General features: G+C 38.5%; 1 protein-coding gene across 6 annotated transcripts in view; it reads left to right on the top strand.

Annotated features, from left to right (window-relative positions):
* USP3 (ubiquitin specific peptidase 3) overlaps positions 1–20,558 on the top strand; it is a 100,682-nt gene that overhangs the window by 20,810 nt on the left and 59,314 nt on the right. For 2 of the 6 annotated variants that reach the window (XM_018054318.1, XM_018054317.1), the window contains exons 2-5: positions 7,167–7,227; positions 8,188–8,307; positions 10,066–10,144; positions 11,130–11,261. In XM_018054318.1, the coding sequence (XP_017909807.1) occupies positions 11,233–11,261 (29 nt within the window). In that variant the 5' untranslated portion in view covers positions 7,167–7,227; positions 8,188–8,307; positions 10,066–10,144; positions 11,130–11,232. Of the gene's footprint in view, positions 1–7,166; positions 7,228–8,187; positions 8,308–10,065; positions 10,145–11,129; positions 11,262–20,558 lie in introns of those variants that run through there. The other 4 variants (XM_018054320.1, XM_018054321.1, XM_018054319.1 and 1 more) reach the window with 3 other exon arrangements.

Below are 20,558 nucleotides of genomic sequence, written 5' to 3' on the forward strand. Positions count from 1 at the left end.
CAGGCATTGTGGAGCAGGGAGAAAGAAGAAAAAGCTGAAGAGCGTTGACTTAGGAAATTAGACTACATTAGCAATCAATCTTTTTGTTAAGCCTTTTAAGAGAATTAGGAGAGTGGAAGAATTTTATCTATAGGGAATGACATTATTTCATCTCTTTTGGGCTTTATCTTCTTTGAATAATTTTCCACTTACAGGGGACATGCTTATCACTCAGTCTTCATTTTACAGTGGAGAGACAGACCCAGCACAGTAGCGATGCTCTCAGGTCTTTCAGTAGCAATGGTCGGGCCAGGACTGGAACCCTGGTCATCCTCACGATTGTGGATTCTCGAGGCGCGTGAGAGCCTGTCTGCCAGTTGGAGCAACTGCTGCGTGGTGGATGCGCGATGAAGTGCTTGCCGGTCGGCGCTGTGCGCTTGGACTGTTCTTGCGAGTAGAGACAGTGACTGAGTTGTGTCGTAGCACTTGTGCATGCTGTTTTATTAAAAAGTAGGATTCCAGGAGAATTGCTGATGGGGCTTGGATATCAAAAGTACTCTATCTTACTAGATTCTATGTAGTGGATACTAAGGACATTGAAAATCAGTGGGAAGAAATTTATATTCAGTGTGGATGCCATTTTGTCTTCTGACACAACCTAAAAGTATTCGTGTGTAAATAGGCCTCTTTGAGCACAGAACTCCCTAGTTTTCTGCCTTCCTTTGTCTCTTGGTAAAGGAGCAGATCAGTCTTCCCTGCATAGGAGCGTTGTTGTTGTTTAGTTGCTAAGTCACGTCTGAATCTTTTATGGCCCCGTAGACTGTAGCCCACCATTCTCCTCTGTCCCTGGGCTTTCCCAGGCAAGAATACTGGAGTGGGTTGCCATTTCTTCCTCCAGCGGATCTTCCCGACCCAGGGGTTGAACTCCTGTCTCCTGCACTGGCTGGCGGAGTCTTTACTGCTGAGCCACCAGGGAAGCCCCTGCATAGGAATAGTAGGGAGTAAAACCACTTTGGGTTGTAGATCACTTGGATGCCTTCCCACCATCAGTTGTCACTTCTGGATTTCCAGAGAGTTAAAGCTTTTGGGGGCTTTAGCAAGAATGCATGAATATGAGCATGTTTTAGAATCTGGGGCTCCTCTACCTCTCTTGCCTGCCCAGCCTGTGTCAAAGCTTCTACCCTGTGCAGAATGGCCCTAGCTTGGGAGAGGATCAAGAGTCTCTACCCCCTTCAAAGGGGTGTTTCTGCCAACTTACAGAGCTTGTGCTGAGGGTGAGAACAGGGCAGGGTCCTGAGGCCACAGCAGCAGGAAGAGAATGAGGGGAACTAGACAGTGTCTGTCCCCCAGGCTGAGATGCCCAGGAGCTGAGAGAGGAGACCTCGGCTCGGGGCCGCAAGAGTCTTGGCATATGGGACAGGTTGCTGGAGGAGAGTAACTCTGAGGACATTTCATAACCTGGAAAGAAGACCAGACTGTGTTTATGAGATCCAGTGACCCTCCTGTGGCCATGTGTAACAGTGTGGGAAATACACTGCATGGCTTCCTTGCCCTGACATCACCTTGAAGTGTAATTAGGCCTAATAAAAAGGGCCTTTATGAGTTCTCAGTTATGGCTTATCATTCTGAACTTCTATAAGTTTCCATCCTTATCACCCGCTTTCTCTTAAGTACCAGCATTTACCGTTTAAAAAATAAAAACCTTTGTTTAATATTTGTATGTTTTGTTGAATAGTTTATAGCTTAGAAACATTTTTATTGACTATGTATGGTTTTATTTTATACACACACACACAATATAGTATTTCAGTTGTGTAATGGTTCTTATAGAGTTTTATAGAATAGCCTGCAAACCTCTAATGCAGTTTCCACAGGAAATGTGTTCATCCCACAGATAAATCTGAAACCCATCTGTCTGTAAACTGAGACTACCTTTTATAATAAGATCGTCCCCTTAAGATGATTAGAATGATTTTGATTATTTGTAGTAGTCTTTTACTCATGTTATGACCTGTTCTATTTGTAGCAATAATTGAGCGTTTAAATTACAGCCAGCATTGTTTCTTCTATTTTATAATTTTCCTGGGTACATTACAGGTTTCATAATTTGGATAAGGGATATTTAAACAGAGTGAATATTCACCAAAGCAGTGTAATAAATGGCTTCATAATAACCCTATTCCCTGTAGTTTCCTAGCCTTCAGATGTTCTTCCGTTGTGAAAGTATTACACACTCAGAGAGTACTGTCCTTTAAATAGCCAAGACCAAATGTCCTATCACACATTAAATCTTAACTTTCTTATTGTAAATATTCGTGATAGAAGAAATTCGGTTTCTTAATTTAGAAAATGAGGTCTTTTTTTTTGAGATTTAGTAATAGACACACTCACTTGTTTCCAGTGTTTTGGAATGTCAATGCTATTTTACTTCCTTTTATTCTCTCTCCTTAGCCCTGTCTTAAGCACCTATTTACTTATTTAACGGAGGTATAATTCATAAAACATAAGATTAACCTTAAAAAAATTTTTTTAATTTATTTACTGCCACGGTGTGCAGCTGTGGGATCTTAGTTCTCCAACCAGGAGAACTGTGCACTCAACAGTGAAGTGCCGAGTCAGCCTGTGGCCACGGGGGGTTCCCCCAAACCAACCATCTGAAATGAGCAGCTAAACGCAGCGCATTCAGTACATCCACAGCGATCGTCCCCATCTTGTTCCAAGACATTTCATCACCCCCTACACGTGTTAGGCAGTTTCTTCCCTATTCTTCCTTCCCTCAGCCTAGCATATTTTCTAAAATTTAAAACTAAGGAATTAAAACTTTATGAGGTAACTGATATTTTATAAGACGAGAGTATACTCTTCTAATTTAGTGGGCATTCTTGGTGGCTAAAGAATCTGCCTGCCAATGCAGGAGATGTGGGTTCAATCCCTGAGTTAGGAAGATCCCTTGGAGTAGGAAATGGCAACCCACTCCAGTATTCTTGCCTGGAAAATTGCATGGATAAAGGATCCTAGAAGGCTACAGTCCATGGGATTGCAAAAGAGTCAGATATAATTTAGTGACTGAGCATGCACGCATGTTCTAATTTAGTAACACGAAGAAATGCATTTACTATACTGAGTAGAAAAATTAGATCACAATATTGTATGTATTTTTTGTCCATGCATACACTTTACAACCATCAGGGTGGGGGAAGGGGATGAACACTTGGTAGGGAACACAACAGTGATTTTGTTCTAGGTTTTCTTTTCCTCATTCAGAGGCGGGGCAAAAATAATCTTCCCATAGTTCAAAAAGCAAAACCGTCTAATGGTTAAAAACTTGGGGCCTGAGGACTTTCCTGCAGGTCCAGTGGTTACACTTTGCCTTCTAATGCAGCGAGTGTGGGTTCAGTCCCTGGTTGGGGAGCTAAGATCCTACATACCTAGTGGCCACAACCCCCCAAAAAACATAAAACAGAAACATTGTAACAAATACAATAAAGACTTGAAAAATGCTCCACCTAAAAGGAATCTTCACAGTCCAACTCTCACATCCATACATGACCACATGAAAAACCATAGCCTTGACTAGACGGACCTTAGTCGGCAAAGTAATGTCTCTGCTTCTGAATATGCTATCTAGGTTGGTCATAACTTTCCTTCCAAGGAGTAAGCGTCTTTTAATTTCATGGCTGCTGTCACCATCTGCAGTGATTTTGGAGCCTTCCAAAATAAAGTCAGCCACTGTTTCCCCATCTATTTCCCATGAAGGGATGTGACCAGATGCCCTGATCTTCGTTTTCTGAATGTTGAGCTTTAAGCCAACTTTTCACTCTCCACTTTCACTTTCATCAAGAGGCTTTTTAGTTCCTCTTCATTTTCTGTCATAAGGGTGGTGTCATCTGCATATCTGAGGTTATTGATATTTCTCCCAGCAATCTTGATTCCAGCTTGTGTTTCTTCCAGTCCAGCGTTTCTCGTGATATATTCTGCATATAAGTTAAATAAGCAGGGTGACAATATACAGCCTTGATGTACTCCTTTTCCTATTTGGAACCAGTCTGTTGTTCCATGTCCAGTTCTAGAAGAAGGCTGAGCGCCGAAGAATTGATGCTTTTGAACTGTGGTGTTGGAGAAGACTCTTGAGAGTCCCTTGGACTGCAAGGAGATCAGCCCTGGGATTTCTTTGGAAGGAATGATGCTAAAGCTGAAACTCCAGTACTTTGGCCACCTCATGCAAAGAGTTGACTCATTGGAAAAGACTCTGATGCTGGGAGGGATTAGGGGCAGGAGGAGAAGGGGACAACAGAGGATGAGATGGCTGGATGGCATCACTGACTCGATGGATGTGGGTTTGAGTGAACTCCGGGAGTTGGTAATGGACAGGGAGGCCTGGGGTGCTGTGATTCGTGGGGTCGCAAAGAGTTGGACACGACTGAACGCCTGAACTGAACTGAAAACGAATCATACAGAGTGAAGTAAGCCAGAAAGAAAAACACCAATACAGTATACTAACACATATATATGGAATTTAGGAAGATGGCAATGACGACCCTGTATGCAAGACAGGAAAAAAGACACAGCTGTGTATAACGGACTTTTCGACTCAGAGGGAGAGGGAGAGGGTGGGATGATTTGGGAGAATGGCATTCTAACATGTATACTATCATGTAAGAATTGAATCACCAGTCTATGTCTGACGCAGGATACAGCATGCTTGGGGCTGGTGCATGGGGATGACCCACAGAGATGTTATGGGAAGGGAGGTGGGAGGGGGGCTCATGTTTGGGAACACATGTAAGAATTAAAGATTTTAAAATAAAATAAAAAAAAACAGAACAACTTACTATTATAATTACTTATTTCAGGATCATATTAAACTTTTTTTCCAGACTGAATACAATATTTCTTAGTCTTTACTAAAAGAAAAAGATTTGTGGAGGAATACAACTAGATAATATTTGTAGTTTTTTAGCCCTTCAAATTGTATCTCAGACCAGGATTATCTGTTTCAAGTAAACTGTGTTCTAATTTATTTTTCTTTTAAAAAATATACTTTATAGGTCTTTCTTTTCAGACTATATTATTGTCATGTTTTTATTGATATAAATCAGATGCCACAGGGGTGTGTACACATGAAAAGCCAATAGCCGAGACTGCCTCACAGTGGTCTTCCCATGTACCTGCGTAAAATAGCTGTTAGCAGTTTGGCCGCCTTCTTATTAGTCTTTGTCATGTGACTTATATGCATGTATAACAAACTGGGACCCAACTGAGTAAAAAACTAAAATGCCTTCAGGATGGCCCTTAGCAGTTGACATAATGCAATAAGGAAAGGTAAAGGTAAGGTAAAGCCCTTGGTTAACGGGAAGGGGACTTTTACCACTGACAGCTTTCTTACGGGCTTCCCAGCTGGTGTAAAGTTGAAGAATCCACTTGCCAATGCAGGAGACTCTAGTTCTATCCCTGGGTGGGGAAGATCCCCTGGAGTAGGAAGTGGCAACCCACTCCAGTATTCTTGCCTGGAAAATTCCACGGACAGAGAAGCCCGGTAGGGTGCAGTCTATGGGCTGCAGTTGGACATTACTGAGCATGCGCGCACAAACTTCCTTAGGCGCAAATAGAACGCTGTGCTGGGCAGACAGGCAGAGTCCCTTGCGCAGCGTATGATTGTGTTCCCCTATTCCTCCTTGCCCTCTCCTCCCCTCCTAAACAAATATAAAGTGAATGTATGGCAAAGGCTTATTTAACTCAGTAATGAGGGAACCAGTGGGATGGTAAAGCTGGTTCCAAGAGCATTTGAGGGATTGAGTGAATGCAGACACCAAAGAATGAATGTTGAAGTAAATTGCTAGGTTAGATATAAAATCAGTTAATGTCCTGCAGGGCAGTAAAACCATAGCCCTTGGAGTATGCTGGACAGCTATTATCTCTACCAAATAAAATCCTACAATTTTACCTGTAACTTCATGGAATTTGAGTCCTAATCAGTAGTAAACAGCAGGTCACACAATGGTATTATAATTAAATATCTTTGGGATATTCATTGTATCAATATAATGTGTTTCATTATACATTGAAAGGGCTTAGAGTCACTTTATTTCCAGTGTTGGCTAATTTTTCTTAGCAATAAGAAAGGCTGATTGTAACATATTGATTAGGCAAGACCAGTATAGTAGGGATCAGATCTTGGAAGAGTTTAGTATCTTGAACTAAGACACTTGAATTCACCTCAACAAGTGTTTATTGAGCATATACTGTGTGCCAGGCTGTTGATTTATTATAATCCTGAGTGTTGGCTATGCTGTCCCTCTCATGCCCCTAGGAGGCTGCCTAGTGGCTCTCAGGTAGTTGTCTCAGGGAGTCACCTGGGAAGTTACCTTCCTCAAACAGACATGCTCTTTGGTCCTTCTGTCCACACCTCAATGTAGATGTCTCTGCTTGGAGAACATGTGTATTTTGAAAAAGTTGTTTTCAGGTGATTCTTACATCCCTTCCCTTTTAAAATCACTGTTATGTTTATAGGGCTGAAAAAATTGAATAAGTACACAGCAAGCAAAATTGTAATCAATATTTTAAAAGTTTTCATACCCTGTTTGCCTACCTCATCCCTATAATAAATACTCAAAGTAATTAATATCCTGGTTATACCCTCAGCTAGAATTACATGCAGTTATAATTTTAGAATTATATTTAATGTAACTGAGGCATTAATTTGGGAAGAATTGGGCTTAGTCTTCCGAGTTGTATCCTTAGGCTTTGCCTCTCACTAAATAAACTGAAAGAGTTGTCATTTATAGTACCTTACGATCTGTATGGTGAAGACATGTGATTCAAAGAATTAGACTTAGAAAATATTTTTAATGAGACAATAGATTGTCCTTAACTTGTCAGAGACTATGGCAAAAAGGACTAAGTAATGAAGGAGAATTGTGTTTAACTTGTGGTTAAACTGTTTGAGTTGAGTCAACAGTGACAGTGAGCAGCTGCTGTGGACATGCGTTCGGATTCCTTGCCGTGTAACTTTAATTAGGCAGCCATTTTGTGTAAATGCACTCACAAAGCGGGGATTTGTGATCTCCGTGCACCTAAGCAGCCATGGAATTTATAACTTAATCACAGGATGTGTTATTACAGATTAGGGGAGAAACTGGGAAATAACGTGATACAATTGGTATATTGTGTATTTTTCTTTTTATTAGTGTGCCGGTCCAACAAAAGCCCCTGGGTCTGTCTGACTTGTTCAAGTGTCCACTGTGGAAGGTAGGTGACATGCTTATTGTTACTTAACTGCCCAGCTTGCTTGTTTTCAGTTTACCTTTCAGCTTTGGTCAAAGTTTCATCGATGTGGATTTATTTAGCACCATTGTTTAATCATGGTGTGTACATACTTCTCTGTAGGGCTTCCCTCTCCTAACAGAATCCCTTTGCTCAGCGGTGGAACTGAGGAAACGCTAGTGGCTGGGGTGGGGGGGACCCCTTTCTGTTGATACTCAGAAGAATGTGATGACCAAGACAGTCTTCTAGAAGATTTCATGGGCATGTGGCCAGTTTTGTTTCCCCTGTTACCTACCTCATCCCTACCTTTACTGACCTCTGAATCAAATCCCAGATCCCATATCATTCCTCTGAAAACAAAACAGATAAAGGAATTCCCTTGACAGTGGTCTCACTGTGAAGTTCATTATTAACGGTGTCTAAGACGTACCAAATATTTCACTGTTCCATTAGGACATTTTTGCTTTCTAGGGACTTAACACTCCCAAGCCCGGTTCAAGCCTAAGCTTTCCCTCCTAGTTCTTGGCTTCAAAATGATGTTAACTTAAATATCAACTATTGTAGTAACTCTTTCTTCTAATACAAACTCAAATAAGTATCAGACTTGGTGTGCCGAGTAGTAGGCACTTTATTTCTATGGCTCTTTTAGCTTAGAAAATCTGCTTTGAATTTACTTCAGAAGTTAGTAGCTTAGCAGCAAGGGGATGGGAAATCATACTAAGTCCTACAGTCTGAAATTTATATTGTGTTTATGTGGGTGGCTTCCCCATTATTATTTGTAAATACTCAGTGCATGAAGAGAGCATCTTCATTCAGTTAATGTTTGATTTTTCATATTTTCAGTCTGGAATTGAGTATTTTTTTTTCCATGTACACGTAAGAGTGCTTTTGGAAAATGTTAACTGCATATCTTAATTGTGGTTGTTGTGGTTTTGAAATCTCTAGGATTTGGGGAACCTGAAAATACTTTGTACAGATAACATTTAAAAAAAAAAAAAAGAAGAGAAGTAGAAGCACTTAAATTCTGCACTTGAAGAGACAGATTCCTCTCCTAGATTTTGAGAGGTGAGAATTATAATGCAATAAAATTTATATAGTTCTGTCCTCCAGTTGCCTCCTAGTGCTCTACAGCCAAAATCTGGAAGGTCATATGTCAACAAAAAGACCTGACAAACTCTCAAAAATTAGAGAGATTAAGGTTCTTAATAGCAAGCAACACTTAGTTCTCTAAGTAAGTATTAGAAGAATAAATGGAAAATTTTCTAGGCTCTGTAGGTAGTATGTTTCCAGTTGCAGTCAATCTTAGGTTTAGAAATTTGACATAGTCTCAGAGAAATATGATCAAGTAGATTACATAGATAATGAGAGTACCTTGCATTTGAATCTTCATTTTATACAGTTGATTGGCTATTTTTCTTCTATCATATAATCCTGGGTGTTGACTGCCAAGAATTCTGATTTTTCTAGTAATTTAGATCTCTTGTCTATAGGGGAGTCTTAAATGGAATATTCTTTGAGCTAGGAAATATAGTTTATCGGTAGCATATTTGAGTTATATATCTTATTGGCCATTATGACACCGTACCATTTAAGTTATTTTTCCAGTTTTTGTATCGTTAAAAAATCTGTGATGTTGTATAATGACACTTTTCCTTTTTTAGACCAAATTATCTGGTTAAAATCTAAAACTGGATGAGGGAAATGTTTATTTTTATAGTAGTTTATACATGACTGTTAACTTCTGATATGTATTTGAATATTAGCCAAAACATTGCTAATCTTAATGTCCTCTTTAGTACACTTCTTACTTTATCACTGAAATTTATTATAGCAACCATGAAAACATCTAGTACATTTAGAGGCTCCAGTATGGTTAGTAAAGAACTATATACTCTGTTCAGATGATCAGTTTTCAAAGACTTGAAAGTGGTAATGCCTTTATTATTGTTCCATATTGACTTTTATGGGATTCTGAGGGTACTCATAAATATTACTGTTGTTTTTCATGGCACAGTACAAAAACATGTAAGCATAGGCTATTGAGCTGATTAGATACTGAACCTATAGGGTTCCTTGGAAGTTATCTTTTAGTTAAATATTGGATGTTTTCTGATCTGTCCAGTGTGTTATCTTGAAGTATGTTTAATGTGATGACTTTCTAAGCAGTTACGTTCTTGAGATTCTAAATGGATAGTAAGTAAGCATATAAAGGAAAATACAAGTAAAATAAAACTGACATTCATTCATTCATGCATGCATGCATGCCTTCTGAGCCATGGATTATAATAATAATCAGCAGCAGCAGCAGCCCATAGGGTATAAGTACTATTATCTCAGTTTTATAGATGAGAAACAGAAGTAGAGAAGTGAAGTAACTCACCCAAGCTTACCAGACCAGCATGTGACAAAGCCTACTTTTAAACCTAGGCTGTCTAATTTTTGAATTTGTACTCTTAATCATTATTTATATTTTAAAATTCATTTTAGTCCACTTTTGTGAACAGAAGACCCTACACACAAGTCTTTATTATGTTTATTATAGTGAAAAAAAATGGGAGGAAACATGATCCCATTGACATTAGTAGTGCCTCTGATGCCTCTAGTTTTCCTCGGGTAGAGAGGCTGGACTTGGTAGTTGATCCTCCCTCTGCTGTACTTAGTCGCTCAGTCGTGTCCGGCTCTTTGTAACCCCCATGGACTGTAGCCCACCAGGCTCCCCTGTCCATGGGATTCTCCAGGAAAGAATACTGGAGTGGGTTGCCATGCCCTCCTCTAGGGGATCTTCCCGACCCTGAAATCAAACCCAGGTCTCCCGCTTTGCAGGCAGATTGTTTACTGTCTGAGCCACCAGGGAAGCCCGTGATCCTCCCTGCTTACCAAAAACTATCCTACTTTCTCCAAGGTAAGTGTTGCTCCTGTACAATTAAGGAACCTTATGAGAATGTCACCTTAACTCTCTGAGCAGATTTTGTTACTTCACAAGCAACAATTGTTTTGCCTCTTCTTAGTTTACAATTAGTCCTTACCGTCTATAAACTGGCTGTTCGCTAGTAACTGGAAAGTTTTTGCTTTATGAAGGTCTTTAAGTAGTAGTCAGTTATGGCATTATATTGTACAATGTTTAGGTGAAGGTATAGATGAAACTTTATTTAAATTTCATTTTGCTTTTTGTGATAAAATGATTTGTTAAATCTGAGTTGGAAAGTGTTAGAAAATTTTTATGACTATAGTCAACCTTTGATTATCTTTGTCCATGTAGTAAGAAATAACAGTTTATATAAGCTTGAGATGATTTGTGTTTTGTTAGGATTTCTTTTAAACAAGCCCTGTTTCCATGTTAGTGGAGTGATTATTCAGGCATTCAAATAAAAGATCTGAAGCCATATTGATGAGAAAGAGATGGGAGATTATCCTGTTTCCATGTCTGACTCTCATGTTTTATATTAAGCAGAAACCCAAGCAGAGCTTGTGGCCCTGTGGACAGTGATTGAGTAATTCAGTTTACAAAGCTTGTCTTTGATAATAGCCTGAGTTGGGCGCTAGCAGCCTGAGAAAAGCTTAAAAAAGGAAAAGGCTCGCAAAAGAATCGGCAAAGGAGTTGATAGGTGGTATTAAAACTGATATAAATAGATAGCGCCTTTCCTTGCCTAGCCCAATCTTCTGTATAATTAAAAGTTGATTGTATGTTTGCAAAAAAGGAGCATGTTTTAAGAACTCAGCTTAATGAATCACCAAGTGATGAATGCTCTTATAGGATTGAATGTACTTTATTAGGAATTCTTTCTCATTCTTATTTGATTACCATCTAATTTTATTATCATCTCCTGCTACTTTAACTTCCAAAGCAGTATTTAGATTAAAATATATTTTCATTTGATTTTTGGAAGGTATGTGAATGGCCATGCAAAAAAACATTATGAAGATGCACAAATACCCTTAACCAACCATAAGAAATCAGAAAAGCAAGAAAAAGCACAGCACACGGTGTGTATGGATTGCAGTAGCTACAGTACATACTGGTAAGTATTAATACTTTCTGAAAATGATATTCCTTTACTATGTGTGAACAAGTGTTTGCTTGTCTCCTGGCTCTTTCCCCTCCCCTAGTCTCTAAGCCAGTGGGGGCTGCCAGCACTGCCCTCTGGACCTGTGGGGATGCACAGAGGGCTGGGGCTGTCAGGACTGCCTGTCCTTGATCATTCAGATGTAAGCTTGCATGGCGCTTTCCACTTCTTGGCTGCCTCTTCTTCCCATCCTACTAAGCTTTAGAGAAACGAAAGGTAACTGTTGTTGTTCATTATGATTTCTTTTCTTTTTCTTGTTTTGTTTTTAATTAAAGAATAACATGATAGAAATCCATGTTCCTACTGTTCCAGTTTACATCTTGTTACATAATCTTAAAATCTTCACTTCTTTGTTTAAAAAATTATTTTGACAGTCTCTCCTGTCCAAACACAGTTCCACTCTCCTCCTCTTCTCTGTAGGTAAATGTTAAGAATTTCATGTGTAGTCTTTTAGGATAATTCCTTTTTAAATTATTTTTTCTTTTTATGTATTTGGCTGCATTGGGCTTAGTTGCCCTGCAGCGTGTGGGATCTTGGTTCTCCAACCAGGGATTGAACCTGAGTCCCGAGCATAGGTAGGCAGATTCTTAACCACTGGACCACCAGAGAAGTCCTCAGGCTAATTTTTTTTTTTTTTTAAAGTATCACATCCTGTAAAAGGATATTGGAGGCCTTATTCTCTCTTTGTGATACACTATACATGTCTGTTTCATGTAAATGACAATAAAGTGAGAATTTTTCTGACTACTTAGAACAGGTTATTTAGGTTACAAGTGATATTTAACAATCCACATCCATTTGGTATGCTCAGAGAGTCAGTGTATTTTACAGTTTTACTTTGGTGTGAAGCAAATCTCTTACCTTGACTAGTAAATTGTGAATAAATCTTTATTGTTTTTAATCATTTTACTGAATTTGAAAGGTTTTGACATTGAAAGGAGCCCTTTGGTTTTTGTTTTTGCCATACAGCCCTTGAATGCTGTGTGGCAAAAACAATACATGAAGGCAATACTGGGCAGGAATGGGGATTTAAGGTCCAAATACTGCTTTTGATTCACACTTTCTACTGAAGTTGTATGCTTTCTGTATCATTGGTTGACTATTGTATTGTAGAAAGGTGTCCATCAAAAGGCAGGGAGAAAAGGTCAATGGCTTCCCAAGTTTACATTTTTACAAGTTTACGGTTATAATGCTGTGGCTGCTGAATAAACCATATTAAGAATTAGTCCTCCAGATCGCTACTGTTTCAGTGATTCTTTGTGTGGACGATGTCCAGACCTGAGAGACAAGCTAGAAGCAGGCAAAACCATCAGTAAAAGTGAAAATCTTGTGAAGATTTTCTGAACCTAGTGCTCAGTTTATTGTTGTTTAATCTCATGAAACACTCCTTCCTACAAAAATTAAGCATTGGCCGAGGTGTTAATGTATTTTCATTAGATTTTCCCCCTTTCCCTCAGGACACTTATATACTAGAATGACACAACCATCTAACTGACAGAACTGTGTGTTTCTATAAAGTTGTGAGTATTTCTCCTTCAACGGCAGGAGTTAAGATCATTCTTGAGGTATCTGGCTCTAAGTCGTCATTGTAGGTTGTGTCAATCTGTATGCACCAGATGTTGAGAACTTTCATTCTTTTTGATAGTTAGTTAGCAATGTGCATGAGATGCTTACTGGGAAAGTTTGGAAATACAGTTGGGTCTCTGTGTACAGTGGGTTTTGTTGCTATTAGTAAGATTATGAAGGAACAGTAACTCTTTAAGAAATGTAAAGAATTATCTTAGAATTTTCTTAATGGAGTAGAATTCTATTTGTAGGTCTCTTTAAAAATAATAGACTATGTACTTTAACATCTTTGTATATTGCATTTTGGAGGAATACCTTTATTAACTTGGACTGGACTTTAATTTGCTTTCATTTCGTCTAGGGTACTAAAGTACAAGTCATTTCATGGCTGAATTGGAATTAAGTGGTAGATCTTGAACCTTGGGGAATATACACCATGGCAGGGGCTTCTTGGCCAACTGCCAGTCTTTTGTGTGAGGTTATACAGAGCTGCAAGTGTGTGGACACCCAGAGCTTCTGAAATGCAGGAAGGGAGCTGCAGCTGGTCACATAACCGTCTCATTTGTGGGTTTAGAACAAAATGCTAGGGAATCATCCTGCAGTTTTATACTGACAGCCTAAAAGGAATCTGTGATAGTGGTAAGCTGGTGGAGCTGTAGTTCAGCATTTCTCCCACACCTCTCAATGATTAAGAAACAAAAAAGGATTTCTTTTTTCTGTATGGAATGTGTGTGTGTGTACATGTGAGTATTTTCCAGTGCACCTTAGTAATTTTGCTTTAAGTTTGTAGATTTTCCTTGTATATACGTTTCTTTTGATTAGACTGATTGGTTTGCTTCAGAGATAAAATATTGGTGTATTAGGTTTAACCTGTTTGATTATTAGTTATTATTTTGACTGTAGCTAATGTCAAGGCTCCTTTTCCATGTGCTTTGTGCTCTGAAGAAGTTGAGACCTGCTCTAAGGGCTGCAGTTCTTCTATCGTTTCTTCCCCTTTCCATGAGTCCCTGCCCTGTCCTGTTTTTGCATATCCTGTACGAACTTATTACTGAACTGTCTGCACGCCCCTCCCCCACCCCCAAGCTCCAATTGTAGCTGGATATAATCTCTCCTAAGTTCACAGTCCCTGGGATACTTGTAATTTCCTGCTGCATGTTAGTTATTTGTAAATGTCCTTGGGGACTTCAGGAACCGTTTGTCGGATCTGTGTATCGTCCGCAGTACTCAGTGTCTGGTGCTGAGTAGGCAGTAGATGTTTGAAAGATTTGACTTTTGTTAGCTATTTTCCAAAAGTGGTGAAGGTTATACCAAAATGATACTGCTGTACCCTCTCGATCCTCTTGGAGGACTGAGGAGCTGCAGAACACTTTTCCTGAAGAAGAGCCAAATCACAGCATATGTGAGCTATTCCACTGACTTCCTGAGAGGGACAGTCTTGCAGAGCAGGTCCTTTCGCTTCCTGTATAAACAGCACACCCAGAAGAAGCAGGCGTCAAGGAGGCAGAAAACATAAAGTGGGTCATGATCTCAAAAGAGGGAAGCCAGTACCAGAAGGGATCATTTTGGCTTGACACAAACCCACTCTTTCAGGAGACAAATGAAAATTTTAATAAAAATGAAGATCTCCAGATTTTCACTCAAGGGCAGGCGTTCAGATTTTTGTGTGTAGTGTTTCCTCTCCTCCCACTCCAGATTCTCTCCCGTAGTCACTGCAGATGGAACTGTATGTGGTACATATTATTGTGTCAAAAAGAAACAAAAATTAACTTTAGGAACTTTTATTTGACTTTTTTTCCTCTTGTATTTTAGATAGAATTCATTAAGAAACATTGTCAAATCTCCAGAATATACAAGCAGCTCCTGTAGCTCAATGTCAGAAAAACAAACAACCCAATCAAAAAATGGGCAGAAGACCCAAACAGACACCTCTCCAAAGAAGACATACAGATAGCCAACAAACACATGAAAAGATGCCCAACATCTCGCATAACCAGACACTTACAGTTAATAGATTTAAAATGTTGAACAAGTCATTGTTGGCATCTGACATAGTCTTGTCAGCTTATCAACAAAACTGAATTTCTGAGGATTCAGAAGTATGAAGGAATAGTAAAACTAAATTACTGGAATTTTTCCTTCCTGGCAAAGTAATTAATGTTTTAAAGCACTGTTTCAAACAAAGAAATACTATGAAATGTGAGTCGATTCACTTGTCTAGAAAAAAGACTTGTATTTTAGATTTTAAACACCCATAACAAATAGCAGTTTTAATGAAAACTTATAAAAGTAAAGCTTTTATTTGTGGGCTTAAATGTATGCTGAATCATTTTCAAAGGCAGTTGTGATTAAAAAGATCTTTTGTTGACTATCCTTATAAACGTTTTGGACACAGATTTTCAGTGTTGTAAAGACTAGAGAACAGGAAGAATTTGGTTTATTTAAAAACAGTATTTTGAGGTTTTATTAAAAAGAAACTTTAACTCGTAGTCTGAAAACAAAAGGCTGTTAATAAGCTAGTACTTGTCTGCTTTTAACAAAGGGAATGGGTTTTCTCTGCAGGTATTCTAGTTTTCCAAAATTGGTTTAGTTGATGGCAGTACATTAGAATTGAATAAAAGAATTAAAAAATGAGCTTGCTTTCTAAAGGAGTGCTTTGGATTTAACTTTTCTTGGTTTGAAGTAGATGAAGTCATTGGAATATCAGCTTTGCTTGGTTTGTGGTTTGCTCTCTGTAACTATATCTGTCATTATAATAAAGCTGGAGGTCAGAGTTTGCTCTAGACATCACATTATGGTATCTGTTACACAAGGGATGACACATAATTTAAAACTTAGTGATTGATTTCTCATTGCTCTTTCTTGAGGGGATCTTTTTGCATAAAAGTTTTTATTTTCTTTGTATTAGTATAATACACAGCTTACTATATAATGATTGCTGTATAGCCAGTAGATTAAAGGACTTGTTTCTTTACTGTTGCTTAAAAACAAAAATCAGGTTCATTTGTATGATGACTTCCTCTTGTTTCACGAAAGTGAAGGTGGGTTTGGTCTGGGAGGTTTGTTTGTATTTCAAGAGTATGATGTGCAGCCTTTTGGCTTGGGTAGCTTCAATAGCACTGCCGACAGGAATGGAGAGAGCTGTAGGGTTTTAAAGCTGAGAAAGAGAGTTTTCTTTGTTTTGAGTCTGACATCTGTGTCATATAATATGGTAGCAGTTGAACAGTTAAAAGTGGCTGGTGGGACTGAGGAGCTGAATGTTCTGTTTCATTTTAATGTTTAAATTGCAGCATGTATCTGGTAGCTACTGTGTCAGATAGTGCAGCCTCAGACTATTAAAATTTAACATTGAGTATACTAATATTATGAAACTTTCAAAACCATAAGACAAAAATTTGATAGAAACTCCAAAAAGAGAATGTCAGTTGTAAATAAGTGTAACTTAAAGTCAGTCTAACCCAGGAAGATGTGTCAAAAAGAAAAATATGTAATTACTGAGTCAGTTTCACAAGTCTGCCAACACATTCATTTTTAAAGGAAATCCCAGATTATTGTACCATTAGAAGCAAAGGTACATTTATAAATAAACAATTTCTGATTCTTAAAAACTAATAACATTGAAATAAAAGGAAACTATTAAAATAGGATGGTCCCCCCAAAAGAAAGCAAGCATCATATGCAAATTGATGAAATACTAAAGCTGTTTCCATTAAAATCAGAAACAAGACAGATACTTCCAGTCATTACTTACATCATCACCACTGTTATTAAACATTACTTTTGCAGTTCTAGTCATTGAAATAAGACAGAATAAGTAAATAATTGGTATAAATTTGGAAAAAAAGAACAAATTATTTCTGCTTTCAAATTGTTTAATGCCCAGAGAACTCAAGGAGACTTTAGTAGAAAACAAGTGGAACTAGTAATTAATTTTGAAATGGTCAGTTCAGTTCAGTCACTCAGTTGTGTCAGACTCTTTGCGACCCCATGAGCCGCAGCATGCGAGGCCTCCCTGTCCATCACCAACTCCCAGAGTCCATCCAAACCCATGTCCATTGAGTCGGTGATGCCATCCAACCACCTCATCCTCTGTCGTCCCCTTCTCCTCCTGCCCTCAATTTTCCCAGCATCAGGGTCTTTTCAAATGAGTCAGCTCTTTGCATCAGGTGGCCAAAGGATTGGAGTTTCAGCTTCAACATTAGGCTTTCCAGTGAACACCCAGGACTGATCTCCTTTGTGATACATGATAAATATACAAAAACTAACAGGTTTCTCTTTATTAGTTAAAAATGGAAATGATGAACAAAAAAGCATTCAACATAGGACAAAAATTACAAACTAAATCTAGGAATAAGTGTATTAATGAAAGACACCAAAGCAAAGCGATAGATCCTTTTTGAAGAAGATTTGGCATTACGAGCAGTTCCTTTCCCCCTTAAGGTTTTGCCTTCAAAAATTTTCCCTGGAGACAGGAACTGATGAACATGATAATCCTCGAATATAATGTGAACAACATCCCGAAAAATCAGAATAGCGGATATGTTGCTTTTATTCAATAAGTAAATATTCATTGAGAACTAACCAGCTCTATGTTAGGAGTCTAGTTTTTAGTGCAGTGGTCTCTAAAACAATGTCCTGGAACATATGGGAAGAAAATATCAGAACTTCTGAAAAAATCATAGGCAAATATTTTAATATACCTACTGCCAGCTGTCCGTGGACTAGATGGTTCTGTCATGAGCTACACAGAGTGTCCTGAATCAGCTGCATGTGTGGTGGCCTCACCCTTGTTCGCTTTTATTAGCCTTGTGCAGTATGCTGCTGTGTTTTTTGTCTGCTCAGTTACATGGATTTACTTTATGTTACCAAAAATCAACCCTCATCGAGTGGATAAACATTTGGACGGATTTTTACGAGGAAAAAAAATCCTTCAAGATGAAAACAGTAATGATAATAACACAAATACTGGTGAAAAAGGAAAAGGCAAGCTGACATACTACACTCCTACCTTGATCTCATCAAACACATTACAAAATAAAAATGTTGACTACCCAAATAATGGAGAAGGCAATGGCATCCTACTCCAGTACTCTTGCCTGGAAAATCCCATGGATGGAGGAGCCTGGTGGGCTACAGTCCATGGGGTCACTAAAAGTTGGACACAACTGAGCGACTTCACTTTCACTTTTCACTTTCATGCACTGGAGAAGGAAATGGCAACCCACTCCAGTGTTCTTGCCTGGAGAATCCCAGGGACGGGGGAGCCTGGTGGGCTGCCGTCTATGGGGTCGCACAGAGTCAGACACGACTGAAGTGACTTAGCAACCTAAATAAAAACACGAACTAATCAGATTTGATTAGGACTTCCCCTGTGGCTCAGTGGTTAAGAATCTGCCTGCAATGCAGGAGACTCGGGTTTCATCCCTGGGTTGGGACGATCCCCTGGAGAAGGAAATGGCAACCCACTCCAGTATTCTTGCCTGGAGAATTCCATGGACAGAGGAGCCTTTCAGGCTACTGTCCATGAGGTCGCAGAGTCGGACACAGCTGAGAGACTAACACTTTTCCCCTTCACTTTCAATCAGATCTGATAAATCGGACAAAAAGTTTATGAGCCTGTATGAAATATGAATTTATATCCATTATCATTAATGTCAAACCTCATCCTATGTATATATTGTACTTTGAGATACTGGTTTAACAAAAGTATTAAAGATATGAATAGCAAGACATTTTAAAAGTTTCTTTTATCTCTAGCTCATTCTTCTAAAATTTTTTTATACTGTACATATATTAAGTTAGATTTCCTTACATTTCTAATTAGGACAGCCATGTGTAAGTGTGTTGTGGGTGGTGGATACTCAGTTTTGTGGCTAATTTTTAAATCTCATTAGAAGCCATTGCAAATAATTTGGAAGATTTTGCCTTAATGGACCTGTGTTTTGCCTTTATAATTAGAGGGGGCATGAGGTACAAGGTGAAAATAGGAAGGAAACAAGTGTTTCTAAAACTAGAATTTTTAAAAGGAGGTAAACCATATTAAATTTTAGGATGAGAAAATGATTGAGCCATGTGGCATGTTTTAATTTTTGGAGAATGGGGAAATAAAGTACAGATGGGGATGACCAAGTAAGGAATATTTTTTGCCATTGAACAGTGAATGGTGTTCCACATGGAAATGAGGGGGAGGGTAAGGGGGTTGTTGATGTGTGAAATGAAAGCTGAAATCTAAGCATAAAGAAGGTAACACTGAAGTGAAAGGGAAGATTGCGAGGGAAAGATGAGAGAGAAGAAAATTTAGATAAAATCGACATTGCAGGACTATTAAATACTACAGCTTAATTCAGCTACAGCTATTTATGGACTTGACTGTAATTGTACTTAGATAGGGCAGGGACAAATATTATATGAAAGGAAATAGCCAAAGTATAGGATAAACTATTAGTTGAGATGGAGGAGGAAAAAGGTGGGTTTGGGGGTTGGTTATATAGAAATAAAAATAGAAAAGGATTAGGCATGATTTTAAATACTAGAAATTAGAAAAAAAAATCTGAAAATGTATGCGTAAGAAATCAGTGTAATGAAGAAATTGGACAATTTTGTTATTCAATCATGTCCAACTCTTTGCGACCCCATGGACTACAGCATGCCAGGCCTCCCTGTCCATCACCAACTCCCAGAGTTTACTCAGACTCATGTCCATTGAGTCGGTGATGCCATCCAACCATCTCATCCTCTGTCATCCCCTTCCCCTCCCGCCTTCAATCTTTCCCAGCATCAGGGTCTTTTCCAGTGAGTCAGTTCTTCGCATCAGGTGGCCAAAGTTGTGGAGTTTCGGCTTCAGCGTCAGTCCTTCCAATGAATATTCAGGACTGATTTCCTTTAGAATGGACTGGTTGGATCTCCTTGCAGTCCAAGGGACTCTCAAGAATCTTCTCCAACACCACAGTTCAAAAGCATCATTTCTTCAGTGCTCAGCTTTCTTTATAGTCCAACTCTCACATCCATACTTGGCTACTGGAGAAATCATAGGTTTGACTAGACAGACCTTTGTTAGCAAAGTAATGTCTCTGCTTTTTAATATGCTGTCTAGGTTGGTCATAACTTTTCTTCCAAGCGTCTTTTAATTTCATGGCTGCAGTCACAGTTTCAGTGACTTTGGAGCCCCCCAAAATAGTCCATCACTGTTTCCATTGCTTCCCCATCTATTTGCCATGAAGTGATTTTTTTTGCCTTTTTTTTTGTATTAGAGTAGCAGAATTTGAAATTAGTTGTTATCCATTTTTTTTACCAAATTATTTAATAGTGTAAATAATTGGTATTTCTTATGAAAATTTACCTGCTACCTGGTGCAAGGTGGTAAAATTATTTGTGTATCTTCTGCTTTGAACAACAGTATGTATATAATACGCTACTCTACATTTAATCAGTTTATTAACTATTGGTTTAAAATACTTTAAAACTAGCATTGTGTTTGGTTCAAGGAATTTGGGTTGAGACTAATTTTTACATAGCTGAGATGATAGTATACTTTGTCTCAATGTGTTATAAGTAGAGAAGGATAAGAATCCTCCTTTCTTGCCTTTTTGTATCTCATTTTCTTATCTAACATTTCAACATGTTGTCTAATACGATTTCTTAAGTATTATTTTTTGTCTTTAGTGTCCAGCTTACTTCAATTTTCTTAAG

The sequence above is a fragment of the Capra hircus genome, chromosome 10 (genome assembly GCF_001704415.2).
Source record: "Capra hircus breed San Clemente chromosome 10, ASM170441v1, whole genome shotgun sequence".
Taxonomy (NCBI): domain Eukaryota; kingdom Metazoa; phylum Chordata; class Mammalia; order Artiodactyla; family Bovidae; genus Capra; species Capra hircus.